Source organism: Mesoplodon mirus (assembly GCF_964341445.2).
Source record: "Mesoplodon mirus genome assembly, chromosome: 13".
Taxonomy (NCBI): Eukaryota; Metazoa; Chordata; class Mammalia; order Artiodactyla; family Ziphiidae; genus Mesoplodon; species Mesoplodon mirus.
Genome location: NC_138989.1, coordinates 63,447,391 through 63,474,358, shown reverse-complemented (window position 1 = coordinate 63,474,358; position 26,968 = coordinate 63,447,391). Strand labels below are relative to the sequence as shown.

General features: G+C 42.7%; 1 protein-coding gene across 6 annotated transcripts in view; it reads right to left on the bottom strand.

The window, feature by feature from the left end:
* Positions 1-1,402: 1,402 nt before the first annotated feature.
* KATNAL2 (katanin catalytic subunit A1 like 2) overlaps positions 1,403-26,968 on the bottom strand; it is an 88,912-nt gene continuing 63,346 nt past the window's right edge. For 3 of the 6 annotated variants that reach the window (XM_082640541.1, XM_082640542.1, XM_082640543.1), the window contains 7 exons: positions 25,795-25,858; positions 25,478-25,596; positions 21,035-21,126; positions 18,577-18,687; positions 3,464-3,626; positions 2,563-2,665; positions 1,403-2,052 (listed from right to left, as the gene is read on the bottom strand). In XM_082640541.1, the coding sequence (XP_082496667.1) occupies positions 1,913-2,052; positions 2,563-2,665; positions 3,464-3,626; positions 18,577-18,687; positions 21,035-21,126; positions 25,478-25,596; positions 25,795-25,858 (792 nt within the window). In that variant the 3' untranslated portion in view covers positions 1,403-1,912. Of the gene's footprint in view, positions 2,053-2,562; positions 2,666-3,463; positions 3,627-13,395; positions 14,437-18,576; positions 18,688-21,034; positions 21,127-25,477; positions 25,597-25,794; positions 25,859-26,968 lie in introns of those variants that run through there. The other 3 variants (XR_014295724.1, XM_082640544.1, XM_082640545.1) reach the window with 3 other exon arrangements.

The window sequence follows — 26,968 nt, the reverse complement described above, 5'->3', positions numbered from 1 at the left end:
TGAACAGCACAGCAGTCTAGGCCATTGAGCTTAGAGATCTCCATGTCTGCATATCAGCAGTGCTCACAGGGTATACTACCTAGTGACCATGAAGAAGTTTCAGCTGAGCTTCTACTAAGATGAAATGTCTTTTTGTTTCTTTTAAACTCATTCAATTTGACTACATTTGCCATAAAATGATTTTAAGGGGCATTTGAGAATATTCTATTCAAAACAGTCAAAACCCCAAAATGTTTTTGTTTAAAAGGGTGAAATACTTTGGACTATTTAGCCAAAATGTCCCTTTTCCTGGAAGTGTTTTCTTCTCTGGAGGAGTCTGCCTTGCAGGGATGAAGAAAACAAGGCAAGGGAGACAACAAAAGGTGACCGTAGGAAAATTCTAAGCGGGGGGAGGGCTGGCATTACTTAGTGGAAGCCTTCAAAATTTACCAGGAGTTGAAAGTAGCTGCCTCAGATTGTGGGTTTCTGAATGAGATGTTTCTAGCTGTTTCCAACCGCATAAGGAGATGTGGAGGAGCCTAAGAGCAGGGAAGACTGTTCTAGAAGCTCAGGTACCCCATCCTAAGTATTGGATCCAATGAGGAGCTGTGGCAATGGAAAGAGAAGGGCAGAACACACAGGATGTGAGATGTGAAGATGTTATTAGGGGCCCGAACTCAAAACGCTGCAACTGGTAGGTAGTGATAGTGGGGTGCTTGTCACCACTGCCATTAGCTCACCTCCAGCGATGGGCCAGTGATACCCCTGAGTGGGGCTAGTCTGGCAGGGGTTGGCTCTGCTGATAAAACTGACTGGAGTCGGAATCAGGGAGAGCGGATGAGATTCAGAATATTGTCAAGAGAAGCAGACGCTGTTTCTCTTCCTTGCTCCCACCCTTATGCACCCTTGAACTGTCAGCTGTCAGATGGTCTGTCAAGCTTAGCTTCTGATTGGCTCCCCAACTTAGAACCACCCTCTGCATCCCAACACAACTTTCCTTACTACATCTTTTTCCAAATGAAAATGCCAGGGCTTCCCTGGTGGCGCAGTGGTTGAGAATCTGCCAGCTAATGCAGGGGACACGGGTTCGAGCCCTGGTCTGGGAGGATCCCACATGCCGCGGAGCAACTGGGCCCGTGAGCCACAACTACTGAGCCTGCGCGTCTGGAGCCTGTGCTCCACAACAAGAGAGGCCGCGACAGTGAGAGGCCCGCGCACCGCGATGAAGAGTGGCCCCCGCTTGCCGCAACTAGAGAAAGCCCTCGCACAGAAACGAAGACCCAACACAGCCAAAAATAAATTAATTAATTAATTTTTTTAAAAAAAGAGGCCGCAATACTGAGAGGCCCGCGCACCGATGAAGAGTGGCCCCCGCTTGCTGCAACTGGAGAAAACCCATGCACAGAAATGAAGACCCAACACAGCCAAAAATAAATTAATTAATTAATTAAAAAAAAAAAGAGGCTGCGATACTGAGAGGCCCGCGCACCGATGAAGAGTGGCCCCCGCTTGCCACAACTAGAGAAAGCCTTCGCACAGAAACGAAGACCCAACACAGCAAAAATAAATTAATTAATAAACTCCTACCCCCCAACATCTTCTTTAAAAAAAAAAAAAAAAAGAAAATGCCAGTTCACAAATGAGGAACACTAGAAGAAATTATTCATCTAAATTTCACGGGATCTCGTTGTGAGGAAAGTCTCCGTTGCGAGACCTCACAGCACACATACCTGTAATTGGAATCTTCAATAGTTTGCTGACATCAACCATGAAAATATATATTTCCAAAATGGTACAGTTGTCCAAATTAATCCAGTCTTCAAGAGTAATTTTCTGTTTTCTATTCCAAGCATAATGTTCTTCTTCCACTTACACTAATTAACGAGGAGGCCTCTGTAGTTGTCTTTGTGGCCAGGTCAGGGTAAATGTGATTTCACACAGACTCGAACTCACTTTGCCAGGCTGAGTATCTCTGAGTCAGATTTTTTGCTGAAGGCTTGGTGTGGGCCAGCACATCCAAAAAGTCAGCAGTGGTCACTGTATCCAGCTGGATCCCGGGTAAACTGCTGCTCTCTAGATAAAAACACAAGAGGAACAGCACAACAATCTACCAAATGGTGATCAATGCTCTTGAAACACTAATAGACCTCTTTCAAGACAATGCACAATGCAGTATTCTTAATGGTTAATGCAGCAACAGGCAAGACTAAAGAGGGCTGGGGAAAAAGTCTTTAATGTGCAACTCAGCCCCTGCAGCCCATACACAAATGTGACTTAAATGTATCATTATAAAGTATTATTTAATATTTATATAGTGCCACAAATGGATCCAGCCCAACATAGTGTGCCAGGGAAATAAAAGCCCGAGCCCTAAGGAGTTTATCATCTGGGGGCAAAGTTGATCCGAAACAGAACAGCAGAGGAGGAAGCAGTTGGGTGCAGAACAAGGATTTTTGACCAAAGAATGAGTGCCAGTGTAACAAGCCACAGAGAACAGGGGCAAGGTGCCACCTGCTGGTGAAAGCCCAATTTTTAAAAACAAATTTCTCTCCCAGAGCACCTTGGCTGTCATCCTCACCATACCTGACTGCTGATTTTCAAGGGCATTGAAGATCTTCCTCACAGGCCGCATGGCTGCTTCCCTGCAGACTAGCTTGATGTCCGAGCCCGAGTAGCCCTCCGTCTCCTGAAACAGCCGCAAACCCAGCCATTAGAGAGCAGGCAGAACGCTGGTGGTGGTTACATGCTTACACGCAGGACAGGGTGTCAGAGCCCGTTTGGATTCTGTATCCGTCACCCATGGACACTATATAAAGATTCCCAGATAAATAGTGTTTAGGGGGAGAGAGGCTGCTAACGTGTTTGGATAACCTAAGGATTTGGGCCACAAACAACTTCCTAACACCATCCAAACGTAGGTGGTGAGATGCTGGTGACGACTGGCCCACCCAAGCCAGCCTAATGGGGCCCTTGTGCCCAAATTCAAGGATGGCAAAATTTGGTAGACACTTCTGTTCTTGTAAATAAGATTGTAACCTGCCTTTAAGGAACCTCAGAGACCATCACATTCAAGTGTCCTCTCAAGGAGGCAATGACACCAGTGGGCATGGGGGTAACATGCTTTTCCTTTTGTGAAAGACTTGCATTTAATCATTACAGCAATCCTCTGTGGCCTGTTACCCATTTTACAGATGAAGAAGCTGAGGCTCAGAGAGGAAGTGACTTCCTTGATGGCACACAGTTAATAAGTGGCAGGGCCAGAATCTGACCGTAGGTCCTCTGAGTCTAAACCCTACTCCACTTTATCACATCTCTCTCTGCTTGAATGTTTCCGAGGAACAAAGAGCTCGGTCTTTCAAGAAGGAGAAGCCCGTTGTGCTGTTGGGGCAGCTTGGGTCTTTTCTAAGTGACTCGAGGCTCCGAACAGCTGAGAAGACGGTCATGGAGTGGCCTCTCAGCCTAGGCGCCTCCCCAGGCAGCTCACCCGGCTCAGCAGGCTGTACTCCAGCTCCGCGCGCAGCTCCAGGGCACTGTTCCTGCTCACGGGCGGCAGCCAGTGGTGGATCATGGCCTGCCTGGCCTCCTGGCTTGGGAGGTCCACCAGAATCCTCTTCTCCAGGCGCCGCAACATGGCACAGTCTAGCTCCCTGAGTCACGTCCAAAACACAGGAACTGGTTGGGGCAGTAACTCACTTCTTAAGCAACAACTATATTTGAAGAACAAATTTACCAGGAACCAATCCTGCATCTTAACTGTTACTCTACATCTATGTCTGAGTGGGTAGGACCATTACTTCATGTTGTTTGGGAGAAACAAATGGTTTAAAAGAAGAAAAAAAGAAAGGAGAGATAGGGAGGGAGGGAGGAAGGAAGAAAAAGAGAAAGAAAATATACATCCCCCAAATACCTCATGTGAAGGAGGTAGTTTTAGGTGACTTAATTTGAGGGAGAATAAATCCAGCTAACACCAACCAAACGTGAGCATTCCCACTGCAGTTGTAACATCAATTATTCTACCTGAGCCTGCCAACGAGTACATTAGTCCTGACATAACCTGGGCACTCTGGGAAGTACGCTAATTCTTCCAAAACTCTCATATATCCTGGAGTGAATGACTATCTCACTCCCTTGCTCTGGTGAAGTAAAGTGCGAATGTTCCTTCCTGGGCGCCCAGTGCAAACGTGGCCCTTTGAAACACTCATTCCTGGCCTCCCAAAACACTGTCAGGCCAGGTTTATGCAAGTTGCATCTGCAGGCCATTTCCTTCTATTTCTTAACATAAAAATTTCAAGCAAATAGAAAAGTCGAATAAAACAACAAATATCCACATACCTACCATCTTGATTCAACAACAGTTAACATTTTGCCGTATCTGCTTCATATATATTTATCTATTCTTGTTAAATTAGTTCAATGTAAATTACATCATGAAACCCCACCCCCAAATGCTTCAGTATGCATTTCCCAAAAAAAGGACATTTCCTTATATAACTACAATACCATTATGACACTAACAGAATTAACACAGATTGAATAATATGTCTAATGCCCATTCCATATTAAAATCTCTCCAATCACCCCCAAAATATCTTTTACAGTTTTCCCAACCAATATTCAATCAAGGATTATGCACTACATATGATTATGTCTCTTAAATCTCTTGTAATCCAAAGCAGTCTCCTTGCCTTGGCCCCTTTTTGAATAGGTAAGGCTAGTTGTACGATGTCCCACATTCTGGATTCGTCTGAGGTTTTCCTCATGGTATCAGGTAACTGGTTCCTGTATCCCCTGTCCTCCAAGATGGAAGTTAGACCTCAAAGCTTAATCAGAATCAGGATAAACACTTTTGGCAAGTATATTTCATAGATAATATGTTTTCACATTCATTACATTGGAATCCAATGTTGGTGTGCTTCACTGCTAGTGATGGGATGTTTAATTACTGAGATCATCTGGTGACCAGAGCTCTCTTCACTGGACGATCTCTCAAGCATCTCTTTGTAAGGAGTAAATATTCTACATACAGTACTTTGGCACCATGTGAATACCCCTTTCCCCATCCCTTTCAACTAGTGGTTTTAGCATCTGTTGATGATCTTTGAATCAACTGTTTCATGAGAGTGGTGCAAAATGGTGATTTAAAACTTTTTTCCATTCCAAATGATTATTTAGAGTTATTATGTAAAGGAGAGCTTTCCCTCATTAACTGGGGCTCTTTGGTTACCTTGAGTTACCATTCCTATTGAAAACAGATCATTTTTGAGTGTGAGTTTGTGAACCCTTTTTATGTTAAAATTTCAAGCTCCTAGACGGGAGGGAAATACCTCTTTGATTTTCTAGCACAGAAATTAGGAAACGCCTGTGTGTTGGTCTAGCTTAGCCGATAATAAAGAGTAACAATGAAAACATCATCACCAGATCTCACTCATAAAGATACCGAGAATTTCCAAAGCACCCTCCCTTTTTTCTTATTCTGAATCTATGTCATGATATTTCCTTTTAAATTGAAAACATGAAAATACCCTTCCAGGGAGCATATCTGAATCCTAAACTGGAGCGACCAGGTTTCTTAAAAGATTGTGTCTTTTCTTTACCTATTATTCCTCCCGTCCTGAGCTGAGAATCCACTCCAGGGCTGCTTTCCCAGCAATAAAAAGTACCTATTTCTTTTTTGCATTTGCTTTGTTCTTTATCAGCTTCACCCTGTTGAAATTCATCTCATCAGAGACAGCCACCTGCACAACCACGCCCCTTCTCAGGGCCAACGTTTATATTCCAGACACAGGGTTGAGGGAACTTTGCAGAGCTCTAGGAAATTATTTTTTACGTTTGAAATATTAATAAAAGCTAGTGCTTAAATAGCACTCACCAGGTGGCAGGTACTGTTTCAAGCATTTTTCAGATATTAATTAATTCTCAGAACCTACCTATGACGTAGGTAACATCTTCGTTTAAGGTGAGGAAACTGAGGCATAGAGGTCGAGTAGCTTGCCTAAGGTCAAGGCTAGTGAATGGCAGCCCTGGACTTGAACCCGAACAGTGAGACTCTGGAGACTGTGCCTCAGTAACTGGCCTGATACTAGCACAGTAACAGCAGGGAGACCCCAAGTCACATCAGGGTGAAATCTCAGAACCCTGAGAATGAACAAAGGATCATAAAAGCTTCCAGAGAGGAAAAACAGGTTGCATCCAATGAATGGAGAATAAGATTTCTCATCATCAATGTGAGATATTAAAAGAAAATAGAGCAATGCCTCAAAATTCTGAGGAAAAATAATTTTTTATAATTATTTTATTTATTTGTTTATTTTTGGCTGTGTTGGCTCTTTGTTGCTGTGTGTGGGCTTTCTCTAGTTGCGGCAAGCAGGGGCTACTCTTCATTGCGGCGCAGGCTTCTCATTGCAGTGGCTTCTCTTGTTGCAAAGCATGGGCTCTGAGCATGCGGGCTTCAGCAGTTGTGGCACGTGGGCTCAGTAGTTGCGGTGCGCAGGCTCAGGGCACGCGGGCTTCAGTAGTTGTGGCACGCGGGCTCAGTAGTTGTAGCTCGTGGGCTCTAGAGTGCAGACTCAGTAGTTGTGGCGCATGGGCTTAGTTGCTCCGTGGCACGTGGGATCTTCCTGGACCAGGGATTGAACCCATGTCCCCTGCATTGGCAGGTGCATTCTTAAGCACTGTGCCACCAGGAAAGTCCAGGAAAAATAATTTCCAATGTAGAAATCTGTATCTTGAGCAAACCATCAATTAAGTGGGAGGATAGAATAAAGACCTTTTCAATATGCAAAGCCTAAAAAATATTACCTCCCATGTACCCTTTATCGGGAAAGTACTGGAGGACCAAAGGGAGAGAGAAACCAAACCAAAGGGCCACATGGGCTCCAAGAAACGGAGGGTCTGACACAGAGAGAAGGAAACCTCCAGGATGACGCAGGGGGGGCCTAGGGTGCAGAGGACAATCCGCCCATTTTGGAGAAGGTGAGAAGGCTCTGGAAGACGTGCCTCCAAGAAGATAAACTTGACTGAATACCTGGTATGTCTGAGTAAATCCAGAGCAGTTTTAGACAGTTAGCAGAGAGCTGGGCCTCGATTAGTGGCAGGAGGAGGTGAGTGAGGGGGAACGAAAGGAGGGGGGTCAGGGAGATATAGAGAAGAGAAACCATGAGACTCACATTTAGGAATTCGGTCCAGCAACATTGCCCACCTGCCAAGTGTGTTGTCACTGCTGAGTCTCCGATACACAGAAATGAATATGACAAACTCCTTACTTCAATGTAAATAATAGGCAATAACTGGGAGGTCTGGGCCTTGGACCGCAGGAATGTTGGTCCTGTAAACTCTAAAAATGAAATAAGACTTGGGAACCTGAAGCTAAAACCAGGAAGGAAGAGAGAATAAGCTGGGGAAATGGCAGTGCTGGGTTGATGAGCAGTTGCCATATTTCCCCCAAGGCCTTTCCTTGGACCAGCTGCCCCTCCTGAAAGGGCAGGGGCTGCAGAAGGAAGGCTCTCTGGTGGGAGCGCCTCTGGTCTCTTCATCCCAGCCAGGGGGACTTCTTATTGAAAGGAAGAGCAGATCCCCGAAGGCCCTAGGAAAATGCAGGCAGGCAGAGGGAGGTGGGAAAACAATCCCTCACTATAGATGATTGTATTGATCAGCTAATGCCCTAAAGCAAGAGATTGACCTCAAAACTGCTTGTGGGCACAAAATAAGTGCAACTCTCTGACAGCCGGGCCTGATTAATGCACTTTTAATGACATCAATAATAATATAATCATACAAGGGAGGAAACAAAGGACAAATGGAATGTACCCAGGAATCATTCTCTATGCCAACACATTTATGTGAAAAAATTTAACCTGCGGCAACCAGAAAACACTCCCTTTAGCTGCTACATTTTGATTTTCACACCCAAGTTATTCTGTTCTCACATCTCCTTTATCTTGGTCATTTGGTACTTCCATCACCTCGAAGGTCAAAAGTAACCAGCAAGAGTGACTGTGACACAGTGAGGGCTCACAGACCTCACAGCCTGGCCACTGGACCGGTGCCCGCTGCTATATACAAGGTGGCAACGCCCACTGGTCACCTAGACAGCTTGCATGGGCCACGAGGCCTTGCACCTGAGCACCTGGGTTCCCGCGCCAAATCTTCGGGGCCCTTCCTCAGCCCTTGGCCTGTCTCCCCTGTTAAAACATGTTGTTCCTGGGATAATAATCATTCCAAATTTTACAGAATTTGGAAATCAAACATAATTCTAGTTTGTTCATTCCATAGTGAAAACATTAAGTTCAAACCATCTCAGTGTGACAAGAGAAAAGCAACCTTCAGTTTTGTAGGCAAAGTCTTTGCAGTATGTCCCTAACCAACGTGAAGTCAGAGATCGTGGCAATCCTTGAAAAGCAGATTCAGGAATTGTATTCTTTGGTAGATGAGAGGGAGTCAATGAATAAAGCGCTGAAGTTTACTTTGTCTCCTGAACTGAACTCTGAGTAAGTTGACTCCTACCTACACTTCCCACCTGGGCCAAACTGCTCTGTCGGCCGTTATCTGAATCTACATTTTGCCATCCTAGTTGAGCATGTACTCAGGTCATTTTCTTTACTTGGAACTTCCAGTTTGTCTACCAAGAGCCAGGTCCTTTTCACAGGTCCAGTTCGAGTGCTCTCTACCCCCTTTTCTTTTAAATATCTTTAATCAGAAATGGCCTCTTCCCGATATAATTTTATTCTACTTATTGTCTGTACCAGCCACGTGGCTGGCTGTATCCTCGCTTCTTAGTTATCTGCGTTTATATCTCATCCATTGTCCCATCAGATAGCCAGCCTCTAGAGGCCAAGGGTCACGGACCATATATCTTGGGTTCCCCCTCCTTCCATCATGCAGAATATTCACAGGAGGTACTCAATAGATACTACTTGAGTGAATGAATAAACTTTCAGTTCAGGGCTACTGGCTTCATGTAAGGGATCTGCTTCCTTAAAACCCAGTCTTTATTTACGAAGGTAAATCTGCTTTGTTGAAAATTAGCATTTTATAAGCATCATTAGTTCGAATTAACAGAGAAAACAAGCATCAACTTGGGAATAAAGCATTCTATTTTCATCTTTAGTAAAAAAAAAAAAAAACCACGGAAATGATGATTTAAAGGGATGATTTATTCAACTCACTTGGCTGGGCAGTGCTTTTGAAGATGAGGTGAAAGATGTAGTCTCCATAGGGGGCCTCTCATCTCCAGAGACTGCACTTCTCATTCTGAAGAGTGAGCTCACAAGCAAGAGACAAGGGGATCCAACAGGAGAGCCATCAGTTCAGTCTATGTCCTACTGATGTTAGGGTAAGAGTATCACATATTTATAATAAAGAATGACAATTACTTCGAGTTACTAGAATACCAACAAGGAGATATATTCCTATTACTCTTGCCAGAAAATTTATGACCAATAATTGAGAGAAGAAATGGAAATCTTCTTTTTCCAGCAAAAAGATGAACTAGATATTCAGAAATCTCTTGTTATAAAGCCACTTTAAAAGCTTGGTGAATTATAGGAAACACTTCTGGTATACACAACAAATGAGTCCACAGGAAGCAGCAAAATTCTCAAGCCCTAAAAATGAAGAGGAAGCCAAAAGTCAAGACTGGGCAGCTGAAATTGAAGCTGTGGCTGAGTGTTTGCCTCTTAGTTGCAAGAAAAGTTTGGATTTTAAAGTCTACCTGTGGGATAGCATAGAAGGCCTTGGGCCCATTCAAGGTGGCAGGTAGAAACAAGGCCCATCACGTAAAACAAAAAACCAGATGGCACATCGTCTATGAAAGGATGGGTTAGAAAAATCTCCCCACTAGCAATGCAAAGAACCAAGGGAATGTGTCTTATACTCTGGGGTGGGAAAAAGTCTTCACTGATAATTCAGAATCTGACATACCCTCACTGGCATGGATGAAGAAACCCTATGCTAAGAAATTAGCTTCCAGGTGTCCAAAGCCTGACACAGTCAGACATAAATTTTTTGTGAAAGGACACGTGTAAGACTCTCACAGGTAGAGTTCCCCTCACTAAATGTAAGCTCACCATCCCAAATTCTGAAACATATAACGAACCACCAAGAATGAGAATCTGCAGAAGAAACTAAGAACAGAATTAAACTCCACTGATACAGACGATAAAATAATTGTGTTTAAGATGTATAAAATGATAAAAGAGGGAATCAAAAATATAAGAGAGACTCGCTTCAGGCCAAGATGGAGTAGCCCATCCTTCTCTAGTCCACCCACTACTACTAAAATTCATTGCATGGAATACAGCATCTAAACATAGGAAGACACTGGAAAGAAGGAGGACGAGGGGCTAGGGAGCAGGGGACATGAGGACCGACAGGGCAGTGTCCTCAGGTTTCTGTTTTGCCTCCCTCAGACCTCCCACATGGGGCGCTGGAGAAGCCCACTGACAAACTGCTAACAGGCACAGACAGAAGCCTCAAGAAAAGCACATGCTCTCTAACAAAGGGCTGGGAAGAGCAGGTCCACCAGGACACAAAGCCTTTTTGATAATACCTGCCCTACCCCAGCTAAATGTCAGAGGGAAAACTGCCCCCCACCGAGTGTCTGTGCTGGGAGTCATGATGGAAGGAGCTTGGTCCAATGCGCTGGTGCCATATTAAAACCCTCAAGAAAAAGAAAAGTCAAATAAATTAAGGCCCACTCATACGTGGGATTCTATATGGAATTAGGTAGATTTTCAAAGTTGTCCACAATGCATTAAGTGAAAGAAAAAAACAGGCCACAGAACAAAATAATACATATCCACGAACGTTCACATTTTTGTTTCTGTGTGTGGGGCGTGGGGTGGTGTCTGTGTGTACAGTTATAGGGGACTGTGCACTTTCAAGCAACACCAAAGCATATAAAATATGACTTTTATAATGAACATGTATTATTTTTCTAAATAGCCAAAATGGTGAAAATGATTTCCCTCTTGGGGAAAAAAATTACCACAGAAGGATACAAAGGCAACAAATGATAGCAAATAACCAAAACATTTTCACCATTAGGGTATATACAAAGATAATACTTATGTCACAGTGGTGAAATTATGAGTAGTTTTTCCCTAATTCTCAAATTTTCTATAAAATGGTTATGTTAATTTTATACTTTTTAAAATTTGGTTTTAGAATTACAGTTCACATGTCAACCTGCACCCTGTTAAGATAAAGTAATGCCACAGTAGGCCAGGCTGAAATCAATTTATGTCTGATGAAACCAAACAAACTGAGAAGGTGTGAATGGGGCAAGGGCAAGGTTACTCCTAGTAACCTCCTGCCCAGTCAGTCCTGTGCCTGCCCCGCTGCACCGACCAAATCCTGCACCACACACTTTTTTCCTGGTTGTGTCAGAATCACCCATCAACCACATATGGAGGATCTTGAACTTGATATCATCGCACAGGTTGGTGAAGCTTTGTATGGAGAGAAGCAATTTCAAGCAAAGCAATTTGACCACTGCTAGGCACGGACATACTATTGCTAAAAAACAAAATTCAAATGAGTAAATTTAAAGATCTATTTGGCTTTGTTCAATGATTCAGGAATCCAGGAGCATCCCATCTAGCAAACAGAAAGGAGCTCTGAAGACACGTACAAAATGGAAAATGTTTTCTAGGCAGAAGGAGATGCAACAAGAAAGTTATGAGCAAAGAGTGGATTGTTTTGGGTAAGGTCACCTTCTTTTGGGGAACAGCAGAGTCTATCCAGTGGATTACCTCACTAGTACTGACCAGGTGATTCCAGACTGCCTGGTTAAGATTACATTCCTGGGAGAGATTGAAACTGCTATTAGGTTAAGCATTGAGTCTCGATTTGATGATGTGGGCTTAGAACAAGTGACTTCATCTGGAGCCTGTTGTCCCTTTTTTAAAATGATAAAAGATTTTAAAAGCCTGAAAGCATGATTGAATGCTATTGCAATGAAAGATGTAATTATCAGATCAGAGTGAGTTAATGCAAACCACCGTTTCCCGAAAGGTTTTCAAATAGAACATTGGTCTTATGAGATGCTCCTTAAGGAAGGGATTCTGGGGTCAAATAAATATGGAATGTACTGCTTTCTCATAGCTTTTCTTGGAGAGTCACAACACACAATAGCATCTTAAAGGCACTGAGAAGTCCTGCCAGGGTGGAAATCAGTTGAACTGTAACTCAGTATCTCTGAGTTAAATTAGATCCCACTAGATCCCGTTTTTTGGATAATGACCTGTGGGGAACCATTCTTGAAGAAATGTTGATCTAGAGGGTAATGATAGTCAAGGCACGAGGCCAAAAGGTAGGACCTCAGAGAGCACAGCTTCTCCCTAGAGCCCAGGAGACACATGGAGCTACTGCAGAAAAACCCAGGGTTATGTCTGCTGACCCCTTCAGTCACATGTATACACGTCTATAGGAATCTCACGCCAGACAGGAGAGAGCCCATATGGGAAGAAGTCAGTTTACATGGGTACATTCTTCCACATTCCCAGTGCCAGAATCTCTAGGATCTTATGTTTTATTTACATATTAAGATTTTTTTTTTTAACACAGAGTGTGGTCATACTAGGTGGATGATTTTTAAAAGGGATAGTGAAATGTCTAGCCCCTTTGCAAATAACAAGGAAAAGATGAGTTTCAACACACTTCACACATACAATTTTTATACCTTCTTTGTACGAACTATCATCAAGTTTAGTAGACATCTAAAGATGGCATTTGCCTTAATAGCCCTGTTCAGTATTTTGTTTCCCTCTGTACTCCTAGGCCTGAGTTTGTGAATACTCAACAATCAAGACGGGTCAAATTAGCCCCAACTGTGCTTGTTAAACACTTCTTCCAGGGCTATTACTTTAAGTGGTAATATTAAATATGCAACACTCGTTATTCTTCTCGTTGCTAATTTACACATCAAATGACACAGATGAGCTGTTATTTCTTGCTTCCTTCTTGTCCTTTCTGTGATGATATAGATCAAGGAAGGAGGTCCTCGGAGGAGAAGCACTGACTAAACCAAGATGCTGCACGCCACCTCACTGCTGAGAAGGGAGAAAATGACTAGCCCTTTGAGACAGAATGGATTTGTCTAGGGAAAGTGATAAGTTAACAAGCAGTAGATGATAGCCTAGTGCCCTGGAAGATGCTGTAGATAAGAAATACCACTAACCAACCATAAAGAATTTCTTTGGGGATTTTACGACTGGGTTTTTACATAGTTTGGTATAATTTAGTTATTTCCCCAACAAGCATAGATTGCTTGAATCAGGTAAGTTTATTCCCTCATCTAAGATCTTGAAGACAAAATAAAGGTCTGTCCCAATACTCTTGATAAAAATATACTATTTCCTAATTTAAGGACTTGGACAATATGTAGCAAAATACTTAAAAAAAAAAAACTATGCCCTTTCATACAGCAATCCTACTTCCAGAAATCTGTACTCAAGAAATAACTAGATTTTGGTCAAAGATTTTTATTCAAGGAAGTTCATTTCAGTGTTATTTATAATAGAGAAAGTTGGGAGCATCATTTATGTTCAACAGGAAAGGAATGATTAACTAAATTGTGGTATATTCACACGTGGGAATTTTGGGCAGCCATTACAAAATCCAATTTTCAAGGATTATTTAATGACGTTGGAAATGTTCTTACTATAATGTTAAGTAATGAAAGCAGGACACTGGTGGGAATACAAAATGTACAACCTCTATGGAGGGAAATTTGGCAATCTCTACTATAATTTCATGCACATTAACCCTTTGACCCAGCAATTCTACTTCCAGGAACCTTCCCCAAAGATACACTGGCAAACACACAAAGTGATATATGCACACCATTACTCATTGCAACATTATTTGTAGGAGCAAAAGAGTAGCAACAGCCCAAATGCCCATCAGTAGGTGACTGGGGTAGATTATCATATGAACAAGATGGAACACACGCAGCTACAAAGGGAAGGAGGGAGAACTTTCTGTACTTATTTGGAAAGATCTCCAGAACATTTTGTTATGGAAAAAATAAAAATACAGAACACTTTCTGTAATATGCCGCCTTTTCTGTAAGTAAACCAAGTTCAGTTATTTTATGGAGTTCTTATAAAAAACTTGACAGTTTATTTGTGGAGGATGTGACAGTCTGTCTCTAAATAATGTCTGTCATTCCTTCCATTAGTCCAGTGAGCCTCAGCCGGGGGTAATTTTGCCCCCCTCCCTGGGAACATCTGGCAATGTCTGAAGACCTATTTTGGCGGTCACAACTGCGGGTGATGCTACCAGCATCTAGCAGGGAGAGACCAAGGATGCTGCTCAGCATGGCCCAGCGCACAGGAGGCCCCATAGCAAAGAATTCTCTGGCGCCAAATGTCAAGAGTGCTGAAGATGAGAAATCCAGAATTAGCTGTTCCATCTTAGTTATGCCAGGTCTGTACCATTTTCTTCATCAAAATGTTACTGTTATGATAGGTTTGGTATTATTACTGAAAATTCTGTTATAGACACAAATATAAAATATATCTACATATTAGGATAAAGTGAATAGCAATTATATTAATGTTGTTAAGAAGTAAAATTTTCACAAAGACACAAATATAAAATCAAATAATTTTAAAACCTTGTAATCTTAAATTTGAGTGGTAAATATTAGTATGAACTCATCATTTGCCTCTTCTTAAAACTAGGTATGGGCTTCCCTGGTGGCACAGTGGTTGAGAGTCCACCTGCCGATGCAGGGGACACGGGTTCGTGCCCCGGTCCAGGAAGATCCCACATGCCGTGGAGCGCCTGGGCCCGTGAGCCATGGCCGCTGAGCCTGTGCGTCCGGAGCCTGTGCTCCGCAACGGGAGAGGCCACAGCAGTGAGAGGCCCGCGTACCGCAAATAAATAAATAAATAAATAAATAAATAAATAAATAAAACTAGGTATGTATTTCCTAGCTCTGCCCAATCAAAAGGCCAAGAAGCAATGATAATCCAGTAGCAAGGAACACCCATAACTGTGAGACTGTGATCTCTAAATAGTATTTCCCATCAAAGGGAACCAGGGCTCTGTGAATCAATGGCTGATTCCAGGTCTGCAGCAGAATATTCAAATTGAGCCTGGGTCACCTTGTGCAAATGACAAAGAAGCTTGGCCCTGCCACACCTAACAGAAGGGGAGGCTAAGAAATAGAATCCAAAAGTTGGGGTTCTGTTATGAGAGTAGAAGGATGAAGTAAATATTGGGAGGCAGTTATCAATCTCTGCCACAGCAGCATGGGGGCTGACAATCAGTCTCTGGATCTGCCCTGTCCAGTACAGTAGCTACCAACCACATGTGGCTACTGGGCACTTGAAGCAAGGCTAGTCCAAACTGAAGCATGCCCTAAGTATAAAGTGTACACTGGATTTCAAAGATTTAGTATGAAAAAAAGAATGTAAACTATCATAATAATTTTTATATTGATTATATATGGAAATGATAGTATTTTAGATATACTTGGTTAAATAAAATGTTATCAAAATTGCATATTATCTGTTTCTTTTGATAATTTTTAATGTGGCTACTAGAAAATTTTTAAGTATGTGTGCCTCACATTATATTTCTATTAGACAGCGCTGCTCTAGAAAAACCACTTACAGGGTCTTCTGAAAGGCTTGGAGCTTGGGAAATGGGACAGATATGGGAAGTTTAGCAAAGGCATGAAGAAAGAAAGAGGAACAACAAATTCAGAGAGGGAGGGAGGGAGGGAGGGAAGACAGACTAGTGGCCACAAAAGAAAATATCTACAAATCTGATAGAGGACGAAACAAATCTTATAACTCAATAACTTAAAAACGGACAAAGGATTTGAAAGGACATTTCACCAAAGAAGATATGCAATTGGCCAGTAAGTACACGAAAAGATGCTCAATATCACTAGTCATCATGGAAATGCATATCAAAGAGAGGAGATACCACTGCTCATCCACTAGGATGACTATAATCAAAACGACAGAGAATATCAAGTGCTGATGAGGATGTGACAAAATTGGAACCTTCATCCATGGCTAGTAAGAATGTAAAATGGTGCAGCCACTTTGGAAAACAGATTGGTCGCTCCTCAATTAAACACAGAGTTACCATAATAATTCCACTCATAGGTATAAAAATAGGCAAATCTATAGAAACAGAAAATAGATTAGTGGTTGCTTAGTGCTGGGGGTAGGAGATGGGGATGACTGCTAATGGGTACAGGGTTTCTTTTCAGGGTAAAGAAAAATGTTCTAAAATTGATTGCAATGATGATTGTATAATCAAATAAATATAAATATAGCTAAAACCATTGAATTGTACACGTTAAATGGTGAATTGTATGGTATGTGAGTGAGATCTCAATAAAGCTGTAAAAAAAAAACTAATGATGTTATACCAAACAAGTCATGAGATCATAGTGAGAGAGAGAGAGAGAGAGAGAGAGAGAGAGGGAGGGAGACTGACTCATTGGTTACCACTGGAGGTTGCTAGGGCACAACTCATGACTCTAAAAATCAAAGAGAAAATTCTGATTTTCAAGTATGAACTACATTTCAGGGTAACCAAATAACTATTGGATGGGGGAAAGTTCTATGGTAGAGAATAATTCCAGCTATCAATCAGAAGGAATGACAGAATCACACCTCTAGCGAAATAAGTGATTCAGGCAAAGCTCATCAATGGATGCTACAACCATTTATGGGAACTATAGAGCAGAGGAACCTGGCTGACACACCTGAACCCACTGACCAATCTTGGTACCACCACAGGTGGGACAACAGGGCACTACATACTTCTGCATGCGATGGAATGTAATGTACTCAGCATCATGTATGAAGTATGTCGCCCCAAAATTATATTGATCCTGAATCGAATCTAATCAATCTAACTTTTAGTCTAGAGTAATTATAAGGGTAAGAAGAACTAGCTAAGTATTACCATGAGCATACAATGAGCCACATCCAGGAAGTTTAGACTCTGCAGGACAACCTCCCTAGCAATCAAGTCAATAGCAAGTGGGGGAAAAAAAAGAGGGAGTCTGTTCTAGATTAAAAGATACTTAAGAGAACAACCAATTACAAAATGCAAATCTTGATTGGTTACCAGTTCAGTAAACCAATTGTAAAAAGACATTTTTGGAACAATATGGGAAATCTGAATATAAACTGGGTATTAGAGGATACTAAGCAATTACTGTTAATTTTGTTGGGGTTGATAATGACACTGTGGTAATGTAAGAAAATGCCCTTATTTTTTTTAAAGATGTATGCTGAAGTATATATATGTGAGAAATAACATGAGAATCTAGGATACAGTTTAAAATATTGCGGCAAAACAAGAGAGGAGGCAGCAATAGATTAAATTACTCTAGACTAAAAGCAATAGATTAAATCAATAGATTAAATAGATTAAATCAATTGGGCAAGATGCTAATTATGGAAACTAGGAAATGGTGGGTTCTTTGTGCTCTTTTCTCTTTAGTGTTTGTCTAGAATTTTTCATCATAAAAAGTTGTTTTTTAAACCCAGCGATGTTCAAGAATGGGTAGGACTTACCGGTTCCCAGATATGCTGAAAGGATGCAATCTGTGATGTCAAGGAATCCAAGCTCAAAAGCACATAGGTATGTGCCATTTGACATGATGAGAGGCAATTCTTTCAGAAAAACCCTTCTAGGCTTCTCTATTTTTGATTGCTTACTAGCTTTTTGTTTTTCCTCTCTGAACCATCTTATGTCAGGTTTCCCAACAACTGATCACCTTAGGGAAACTGCGGCAGCACTATAACCTCCTCAGCAAAGCCCCAGGTTTCACTGGGAGGTAAGGCTCTCTATTCCTCCCTGGGGGGCACAGCCCTTCCCGGAGCCGTGCACGAAGCTGTCCAGTTTTCACCCACCCTCCTCAGCTGACTCTCACAGTCCCCCTGGGTCATAAGTAGAGAGGTTATGATCAACCCTGTTTCAAACAGGTGAAGGAAGGGAGATTGTTTCTCTAAAGGATTTCACAGCCACAATTTTTTTTTTTTTTTTTTTTTTTGCGGTACGCGGGCCTCTCACTGCTGTGGCCTCTCCCATTGTGGGGCACAGGCTCCGGACGCGCAGGCTCAGCGGCCATGGCTCACGGGCCTAGCCGCTCCGTGGCATGTGGGATCTTCCCGGACCGGGGCACGAACCCGTGTCCCCTGCATCGGCAGGTGGACTCTCAACCATTGAGCCACCAGGGAAGCCCTAAAGTTTCATTTTAACATGTTAAAATCCAAACATATTATTTCTGGAATATTCTTTGAGTCCTGCAGATTTTAGCATTTTACAGTTCTCTGCCAAACCCCTGCTTAAACACAGTTAATAATTTGGCTTTAAACTCAGAATGTCCATTTTAAATATTGTCAGTGGTAGCCCTGACCTATGTTTCTTCTGTTCAGGCAGATTCTTTCACGGTACAAGTAGCAAGGATTGAGGACTTGACCAGGAAAGCCTTCAGCTTAATCTTCCGGGGCTGGAACCAAACAAGAGGACTTTTCCTCAAGTGCTCAGTATAATATCTTCACCTGTACTCAGTGGCTCATGAAAATGCATTCAGAATGTACTCCCTAGATCTCTTACCATGGCAGGTTGGAGGCTGCTAAGACAAACACGAGATCCTCGGAGCGGGCCAGCCCATCCATCTGCACCAGCAACTCAGTCTTCATCCGCAGGCTGCCTTCGTGCTCTCCCCTGGAGAAAGACGAGGAGGTGAGATGCTGCCAAGAGGCAGAGTCTTTGCTTCCATGACCAGAGTGACACTCATAGCAAGGACTCAGTGACGGCAGACCGGGTTCCCTTCTGACAACTAACCCCTTCCCTGCCGCATTCTCAGGAGCTACTCATCCCAGGGTTGGAGAAAAGAAGCAATTGGTACTACTTTCAAACAGTAACAGAAAGGAAGTAAATGAATACAATGATGATACTGAAAAGAAAACCAAAGGTTGACAATGAACCAGAAAATAACCGAAGGGGAGACGGTGGCACTAGCAGATTAAAAAAGGCAGCCTGGCTGTGTTGACCTGCCCTATCATTTACCCTTTTAAAAAATGGCTTCATTGAGAATAATCCTTTTCATTTATACCGCAGGCATGAAGTATTTTACACACACTATTTCTTTTAGTATAATGTATGGACATAAACTGTCCAAGAAGAGATGAACTACAACACAATGCTTCATTCTCTTCTAATAAGAGACAAGATAATGACACGGAAACTAGGCTTTCCTTGCACAGCAGATTAGAGGCAGTTTTCTGTGCAAATTCATCCTCCGATTTTCCCACCACCCTCACTGCTGAGACCCTCCCGCCAAGAAAGAGATCACTACACCATAGGACGTGCACAATCGAAAGTGGCTCAAGGTCCTGACCAGCTCCAGCAGACTCTCATGTAGATCAAGTTAAAAGGACAAAAAAGTGCCTTTCTAGCACAACACGACATTCAGCTTCTCATCTCTGCCTGTATATGGTGGCAGCCCAAATTAGGCTTATGGGTTTTTTAGGAACTGTGCCCCTTTCTATCTAAGAGGAAATATAAATATAAACATCGTTATATATTTGTCTAGCATTTACACATAATTACTATTCTTTTAACATAATATGACCCCCAAAGTCTTCAGAGCCCCTGCCCTTACTCCCTTATCCTTTGAAGACTCTCGTTTCAGTGTTTAACTTCCAGACAAGGAAACTGACATGCTCAAGGCTGGTAGATGAAGTTTCCAAAGTAGCTCAATCAAAGCTGTGGAGGGCCCTGGGGATGGAGATGGGCAGAGCGCATGTAAGGGCGAGTGTCACTGCAGTAAGGCGGGCCAGGAGCACAGGGCATTGCAGAGGAACTGACCACTAGGGCAGCCCGGTGGGCTCCCAGCCAGGCCCCCTTTGGAGAGGCAGAGCATCCAGCCTGGGGCTGACTAGCACCCATGAAGCCACAGAAACAGTCGCATTTCAATCAACGACATGAATCTCATGCATCTTGGATGCATCTTGATGGTTGTTTTTCTCTGCTGGGAAAATGGTTTTTAATAAGTAAAATTTCATAAATTATATTCCAGTTATACTTCCAACAAGATAATTGTTTACTTTTCATTAATATTAGTTCTGCCTTGATGACAGACCATTAGAGGCCATCAGTAAATGCAGCTGTGTTGAGTTTTCCCTGAGAGCTGTTTTTTCAAGCCAGGGATACCAAGTTTAGTACAAAGTTTCAAAGAAAAACACCTCTGATGAAGACAGAAAGATGTTCTTAAAACACACACACACACAACCTCATTACAGTCTGAGATGTGTTCTGCCTGCTGGGGACATTAGTGGACACTTAATCTTTAGAGATAACATATGTGACATATTTAAAATCGGTCCAGGGGCCTCCCTGGTGGCGCAGTGGTTGAGGGTCCGCCTGCCGATGCAGGGGATACGGGTTCGTGCCCCGGTCTGGGAGGATCCCATATGCCGCGGAGCGGCTGGGCCCGTGAGCCATGGCCGCTGGGCCTGCGCGTCCGGAGCCTGTGCTCCGCAACGGGAGAGGCCACAGCAGTGAGAGGCCCGCATACCGCAAAAAGAAAAAAAAAAAAAAAAAAAGATGTAAAATCGGTCCAGCTGAGCCACAGTCTGGTGTCACAGAGAAGTGGCGGCTTCCCTGGCCTCACACGCCTTGTCCAGGGCCGCCTCTCAGGGCTTAGCCCTTGGCAGCCCCGTTCCCCCCAGGCAGCCCCTCTGGCTCCAAGGGAGGTGTTCACAGGCGGCTATTTTGAGCCAGCAGGATGGTTATGGCAGCCCGGGATCAGGGGCTGGGTGATCTTCAGGCCTGAAATCCACTCTGTGGGGAAGGGGGAAGGGAGGATGACATTTCCTCTGGTTATAAAAACTACTTAAATCAGCTATTCAGTTAACAGGATCTAATTTGAAGACCTTTCTGTGTGTCTGCAGAAAATCTGTGGGCTTATTAATAGGCTAATACTGCTGGTAAATGTCGATGGGCTTCCGACCGTCAAACACACTTATGAGAGGGGAGAAGTGATGACCAAAAAAACCCTTTCTTTTACCCAGGAGCCGTGCCTCTCTGACTCATCACTGACTCCAGCTCGTCCAGGAAGATGGTGGAGGGGGCGTGATAGCGGGCAAGTTCAAATAACACCTGGGTGGGAGAAAAGCAACCACTTGTTCAAATTCATATACTTAAAGTTCTCAGATGCTCCCAGAGATTAAAAGCTTAGGATAGCTGTAATATTAAGCATTTATGCTTCACTTTGTTATTTCACAATAACTTTATAATCGTTACAGTTACTTCTCCGTAGCACTACCCCATGGTCCAATTATTTCCATTTATCACTTGGTAAAATTAGAGCCAGAGAGAATAAGTTGTTAGCTCAAGGTTATTAATCATAGGATTTCCCTGGTGGCGCAGTGCTTAAGAATCCTCCTGCCAATGCAGGGGGACACAGGTTCGATCCCTGGTCCGGGAAGATCCCACATGCCGTGGAGCAACTAAGCCCGTGCGCCACAACTACTGAGCCTGCGCTCTAAAGCCCACGAGCCACAACTACTGAGCCCGTGTGCCACAACTACTGAAGCCCATGCGCCTAGAGCCCGTGCTCTGCCACAAGCGAAGCTACCGCAATGAGAAGCCCACGCACCGCAGTGAAGAGTAGCCCCCGCTCGCCACAGCTAGAGAAAGCCCACGCACAGCAACGAAGACCCAACACAGCCAAAAATAAATAAATAAAAATAAATAAATTTTTTTAAAGTTACTAATCATAAATGGGAGAGCTTAAGATAAAACTCGGGGGGCTTCCCTGGTGGCGCAGTGGTTGAGAGTCCGCCTGCCGATGCAGGGGACACGGGTTCGTGCCCCGGTCTGGGAAGATCCCACATGCCACGGAGCGGCTGGGCCCGTGAGCCATGGCCGCTGAGCCTGCACGTCCGGAACCTGTGCTCTGCAACGGGAGAGGCCACAACAGTGAGAGGCCCGCGTACCACAAAAAAAAAAAAAAAAAAAGATAAAACTCGGTTCCTGAGCTTTGTTAGTTACTTTGTTAGCTAATTTGTTAGTTAACCCTTGAGACCCCCTGCCAATAACATGTTCCACATGGACACAAAAGCCTTGGAATACGTAAAATCAGTTAATAATTTTTTTCCCTTACCACTTAGAGACAATAAGAACGTTATTCTCAGAAGAACTGCAGAGAAAGGACAGAGTTCCAGTCATGGGTAACAAGGCCAAAGAATTTTGCCCTTTCTGTTCCCCAAATTACTCCACGGGGTCCCCAACTCTGCTGTTTGGTAGACTCAGGTACTTGAAGGCAATTCCCAATTGAATACAATGTTCCATTCCAGAATAAAATATTATAGACTGAATAAGAACAGGAAAGCAACCAGCAAAAGAACAGCCATAAAAACAAAATGGAGAGCTCTAAAGGGAGATGTGGTGGTGATGAAAAGAGTATAAAAAACTAGACCTTTTTTAAAAAAACCCTGAAACTAATCTCTTGAGCACCATATACAATTCTTCCCTGGTTGATCAGAGAAAGCATTAGAGATTTAGAAAAGAATAGATGTTCTTTAATAGGCATAGGAGATTTATCCTCTGTGTCACTTAGCACTAGCAAAGCATCACAGAATAAATAAGAGGGGAAGGGCTCAGAAAAGGCCAGATTGTGGCTTTCATAGTAGTAGCAGGTCGTCCCTTACAGGCCTCCCTGTCACTGAATGGGAAACTCCTCACCTTCACCACTGCTTGTGTGTGTGTGGTCCCTCCATGTTCATGTGCAAGTGTTTTCCTTTCACAGAATCCTATTTCATTCAGCCAAGACAACTGGCTCAGCCCAGTGAGCTTAAGAGAACAGTGTCAATGCCGGGACACTCATCACAAATGTTTTTTAGACACAACAGAGACCAACTCATTAGCAGCAGGTAATTTGTCTTCCTGTCACAAAAAGAAAAGCTCAAATATACCTGGTCTTAAGGATGATTACAACAACAGCAATCTACCCAATGAAAAATGGCACATTAGAACACTTTTACACATTTTCAAGGAGCTCCCCAAAGTGCAGAGAGACCAACAGCCTCAATAAGACCAAACATCCTGCTGGAAGGAGAACCACGTCTGCAGCCTATGTCTCCACATGGACCACGCCACTGCCCTTCCACTGCCAGAGAATATATAGAATCCTGGGTAAGTGCTTGGGAAGCATTAGTCTAAAATTTTCAAAAGTTCTTGGAGGAAGTTAAATCACACAACTGGGGGAGGGTGGAATGTTGAAAGATGTAAGCAACAACAGGTGTGTGCATTTGCTAAAGAGACCACTCAGCTACTCAATAGCATCCACTCCTAAGAGACATGAACATTAGGAGGGGAGGGAGAAACGTAACCGAAGGGTTCCCTATAAATAACTCTTTAATTGGAATAGAAAGAGAAGCAAATGGTAGGAAAGCATCTCTGATTTAGGGGAAGGCCTTGAAGGGCTTTCTTTATCTGAAACCTTCACTGTAAGAATCTTGACAGTGTGACCAAGATTTTCCAGGTGAGGCTCTTTCCAGGAGCTCAGAAAATAAGAGTAATTTCTGGAAGGACAGAAGATAAGATCATTCCAGATTAGCATTAGCAGAGTTATCTGTTTTCCTTTTTTTTAAATTAATTAATTACTTTATTTATTTATTTATTTATTTTTGCCTGTGTTGGGTCTTCGTTGCTGCGTGCAGGCTTTCTCTGGTTGCGGCGAGCGGGGGCTACTCTTCGTTGTGGTGTGAGGGCTTCTCCCTGCGGTGGCTTCTCTTGTTGCAGAGCACAGGCTCTAGACTCACGGGCTTCAGTAGTTGCAGCATGCAGGCTCAGTAGTTGTGGCTCATGAGCTCTAGAGCGCAGGCTCAGTAGTTGTGGCGCACGGGCTTAGCTGCTCCGCAGCATATGGGATCTTCCCGGACCAGGGCTCGAACCCGTGTCCCCTGCATCGGCAGGCGGATTCTTAACCACTGCACCACCAGGGAAGTCCCTGAAAGGCTACTTTTTAAATGTATGGTAAAGGAAGGGGGAAAAATTGGGGGCGGAATCATTTCCTAACTCTTAGAAGTCTAACAAAACAATACTGAAGCAGAGGAAAACTTGAGTTAAATAACATGCTCACACAGAACGGAGCATTCTAGTTAAATGACTTTTCTGGCTATTCAACATTAAACAAGAAAGTCCATTTAGTTTAAATCTTTGTTAAGAATAGTCATTAAACATCTGAATTTCTTCTTTGCCTGGGTGCGTCTTGTCCAGGGAACCTTTCTCTAAGCACCTTGCAGTGTTTTGTGCTCATAGTTCATAACAGGAGATGAATCTAAACTGATTCTGGGGGCACCCTGTAAGTTTTGTTGTTCCTCATCACGCAGAAACGGAATGTTAAAGAAAAAAGTCTTCAGGCTGATAAGAATTCTAGTTTGTTGGATTTAAGCTAATTGAAATCTAGCTAACTAGAATCACATGGAACCCGTAAATTTAGGAGCAGCTGAATTTAAACCCTGTCTGGCATTGAGTTAGACTCATGATGAAGAACAATGAAATAGAAGATGTCAACATAGATTTCCATGAATTACAATCTGGTAGGGGTGATAAGAATTTATAGAAACTTACCCATTTGAAGTAACTTGAGAACAATCACAAAGTAATAAGTAATAGGTTATTTTAGGTAAATCAATCCTTTAAAAATATTTTATTATCACTTCCAAATAAGCCACAATATTTTGAAAATAAGTCTATCCAAAGTAATGTAATTTAAGCATAATATTTTAGGGTAATTTCTTTTCAGAAAATATATCATATTTATATCCACTTTGTATTGATTACTTATCAGTCACCCTACAGAGTGCAATAGTTTAACAGGATTTCTGAGCAGGACCCACCTTACATTGAGGCATAAATCAAAAAACAAGTGTTCTCATAAGGTGACTGGAAGATATAGTAAAATTTTATAATATAAAATATACCATATACTATGAATGAGATATTGTAAAGATGGAAACAATCTCTTAAGGGAAGAAAAAAATCCCTACAGGCTATGGGCTCTGCGAAGGAAAGTTGCTCAGAGCACCTGAAAGAAGTTTCCTGATTCTTCCTTAGAGTATCTAGTATAGGGACTAGCATACCGTAGTAGCCTCTCAATAAATGTTAACTAAATATACTGCACATGCTTAATAATAAATGCTTCTTGAATGAAGAAAAAATAGGCCACTTCAGAGACAATTTTTTCCAGCTTCTATTCCCAAGTCGCATGAATCGCAAAAGGGCTGTTGGTCAAATTCCCAAAGGAAGGGAGATCATGTTTGCTGATAGGGGAATGACTGATAGCCACATATAGCAGTCAATCTACCTCCCAGGTTTTTGGTAATTAAGATCCAGGATAAATTTGAACATACAAATCACTTAAAACAAATAAGATATAACCTCATTTTGTACCACGGTATTTTGCCAGAACTTATTCTAAAAATCCAAAATCAAGAATCCCTACCCGAACAAGTTTTTCTGAATCCCCTCTCCATTTGCTTACGATGGTAGATGCAGAAATATTAAAGAAGGTTGTTTTGCATTCCGTAGCCACAGCTTTGGCCAGCAAAGTCTTTCCTGTACCTAGAATCACATGTGGGTAAAATATATGAGCGGCCCTCGGACTCCATTCCTCTGCCTGCAGACAGAAGGCAGTCACACAAGCAAAACAGGAGGTGGTTACTCAGCAAGCACTGCCCCAGCCCTGAAGTAAGGACAGATGGGGCAACTCGTCCTCTGCACACACGCTTCATACCAAGGCCAAAACAGAAAGCCCTTTACCTGGAGGTCCGTAGAGCAGCAGTCCTTTCCAGGGGGAAAGGATTCCTGTAAACAGCTGTGGGTACTATGGGAACAAGGAACAAGGATGATGTTTAGTACCTGTACGTCAGCCTGCGCGCCCTGAGCTCAGGCAAGCTAGGGGAGCTAGGGTGAAACACACGCAACTCTGTGTCAGGCCCTCCTTTTTTTAAGGCTGGCTTTCTCCTTCCCTCTCTCTCTCTCTCTGTATATATATATCTTACTTATCCCAATTTTACTTTCACACTTGATAGGATGCATGGCTTAATTTTTGTCACTTTTTAAAAGAGCAGTTATTTTAAGGAGAAGAAAGGCATATGTAGGTACTTTCCTCTCTGTTTCAACAGTCATTTCTCACATGCATAACATCATTTCCCCGAGTTCGATATATATGCAGAGCATCTGGCAATCTTTTGAATGTTGTGAAGCAGGTATGCTCTTTAAGATACACACTAGAACCAACATACAAAAGTGTATGTGAATAAAGCTCAAAGCTATGGTGAAGCCTGATTTGGAAGTTGCGAACATTCAGTGCAGAATACATTATGAGACACTGACTCCAAACAGGACATGCGTGGACTTTCAGTGAGTCTCTCCCATTAGCTCAAACTCAAGCCATCTGGAGTTGGTAGAGAACCAAGGAGAAGGAAAAATAATAGTAAAATTATAACTAGCTATTAGTTTCTTGCTGATGCTAATGTCAAAATGTTGACATCATGTGGAACTTCCAATACCATGGAGATAACACAACCAGAGAGTCTGATTGGGAAGTTCTATTCTTTCATGCAAGAAGTCTTGTACAATAGAGCCACTCAGAGGAAATAGGGAATAAATACATTTCTACTAATTCTGAACACCAGTATATTTCTTACCCCCATGTCTGAACACAGGAAGGAAGAAAGGGAAGACAGTCCAAATTTACTGATTTTGTCCCATTCGAAAAGAAGCATCCAAAAATCAGGGGCTGCAAGGGCCCAGTGGTAAGAATAAATAGGTTATTCAATAAAGTAAATCTGTAATCCTAACTGCAGGAGGTTACAAAAAGTGGCCACAAATTATTTGCAGCTCCTTCCACCAAGAGGCAGAGGGTATTTGTCTGAATCTGGATTTGGCCTGGTGAATTTGGCCAGTGGGACATTAGCAAATAGAAGAGACT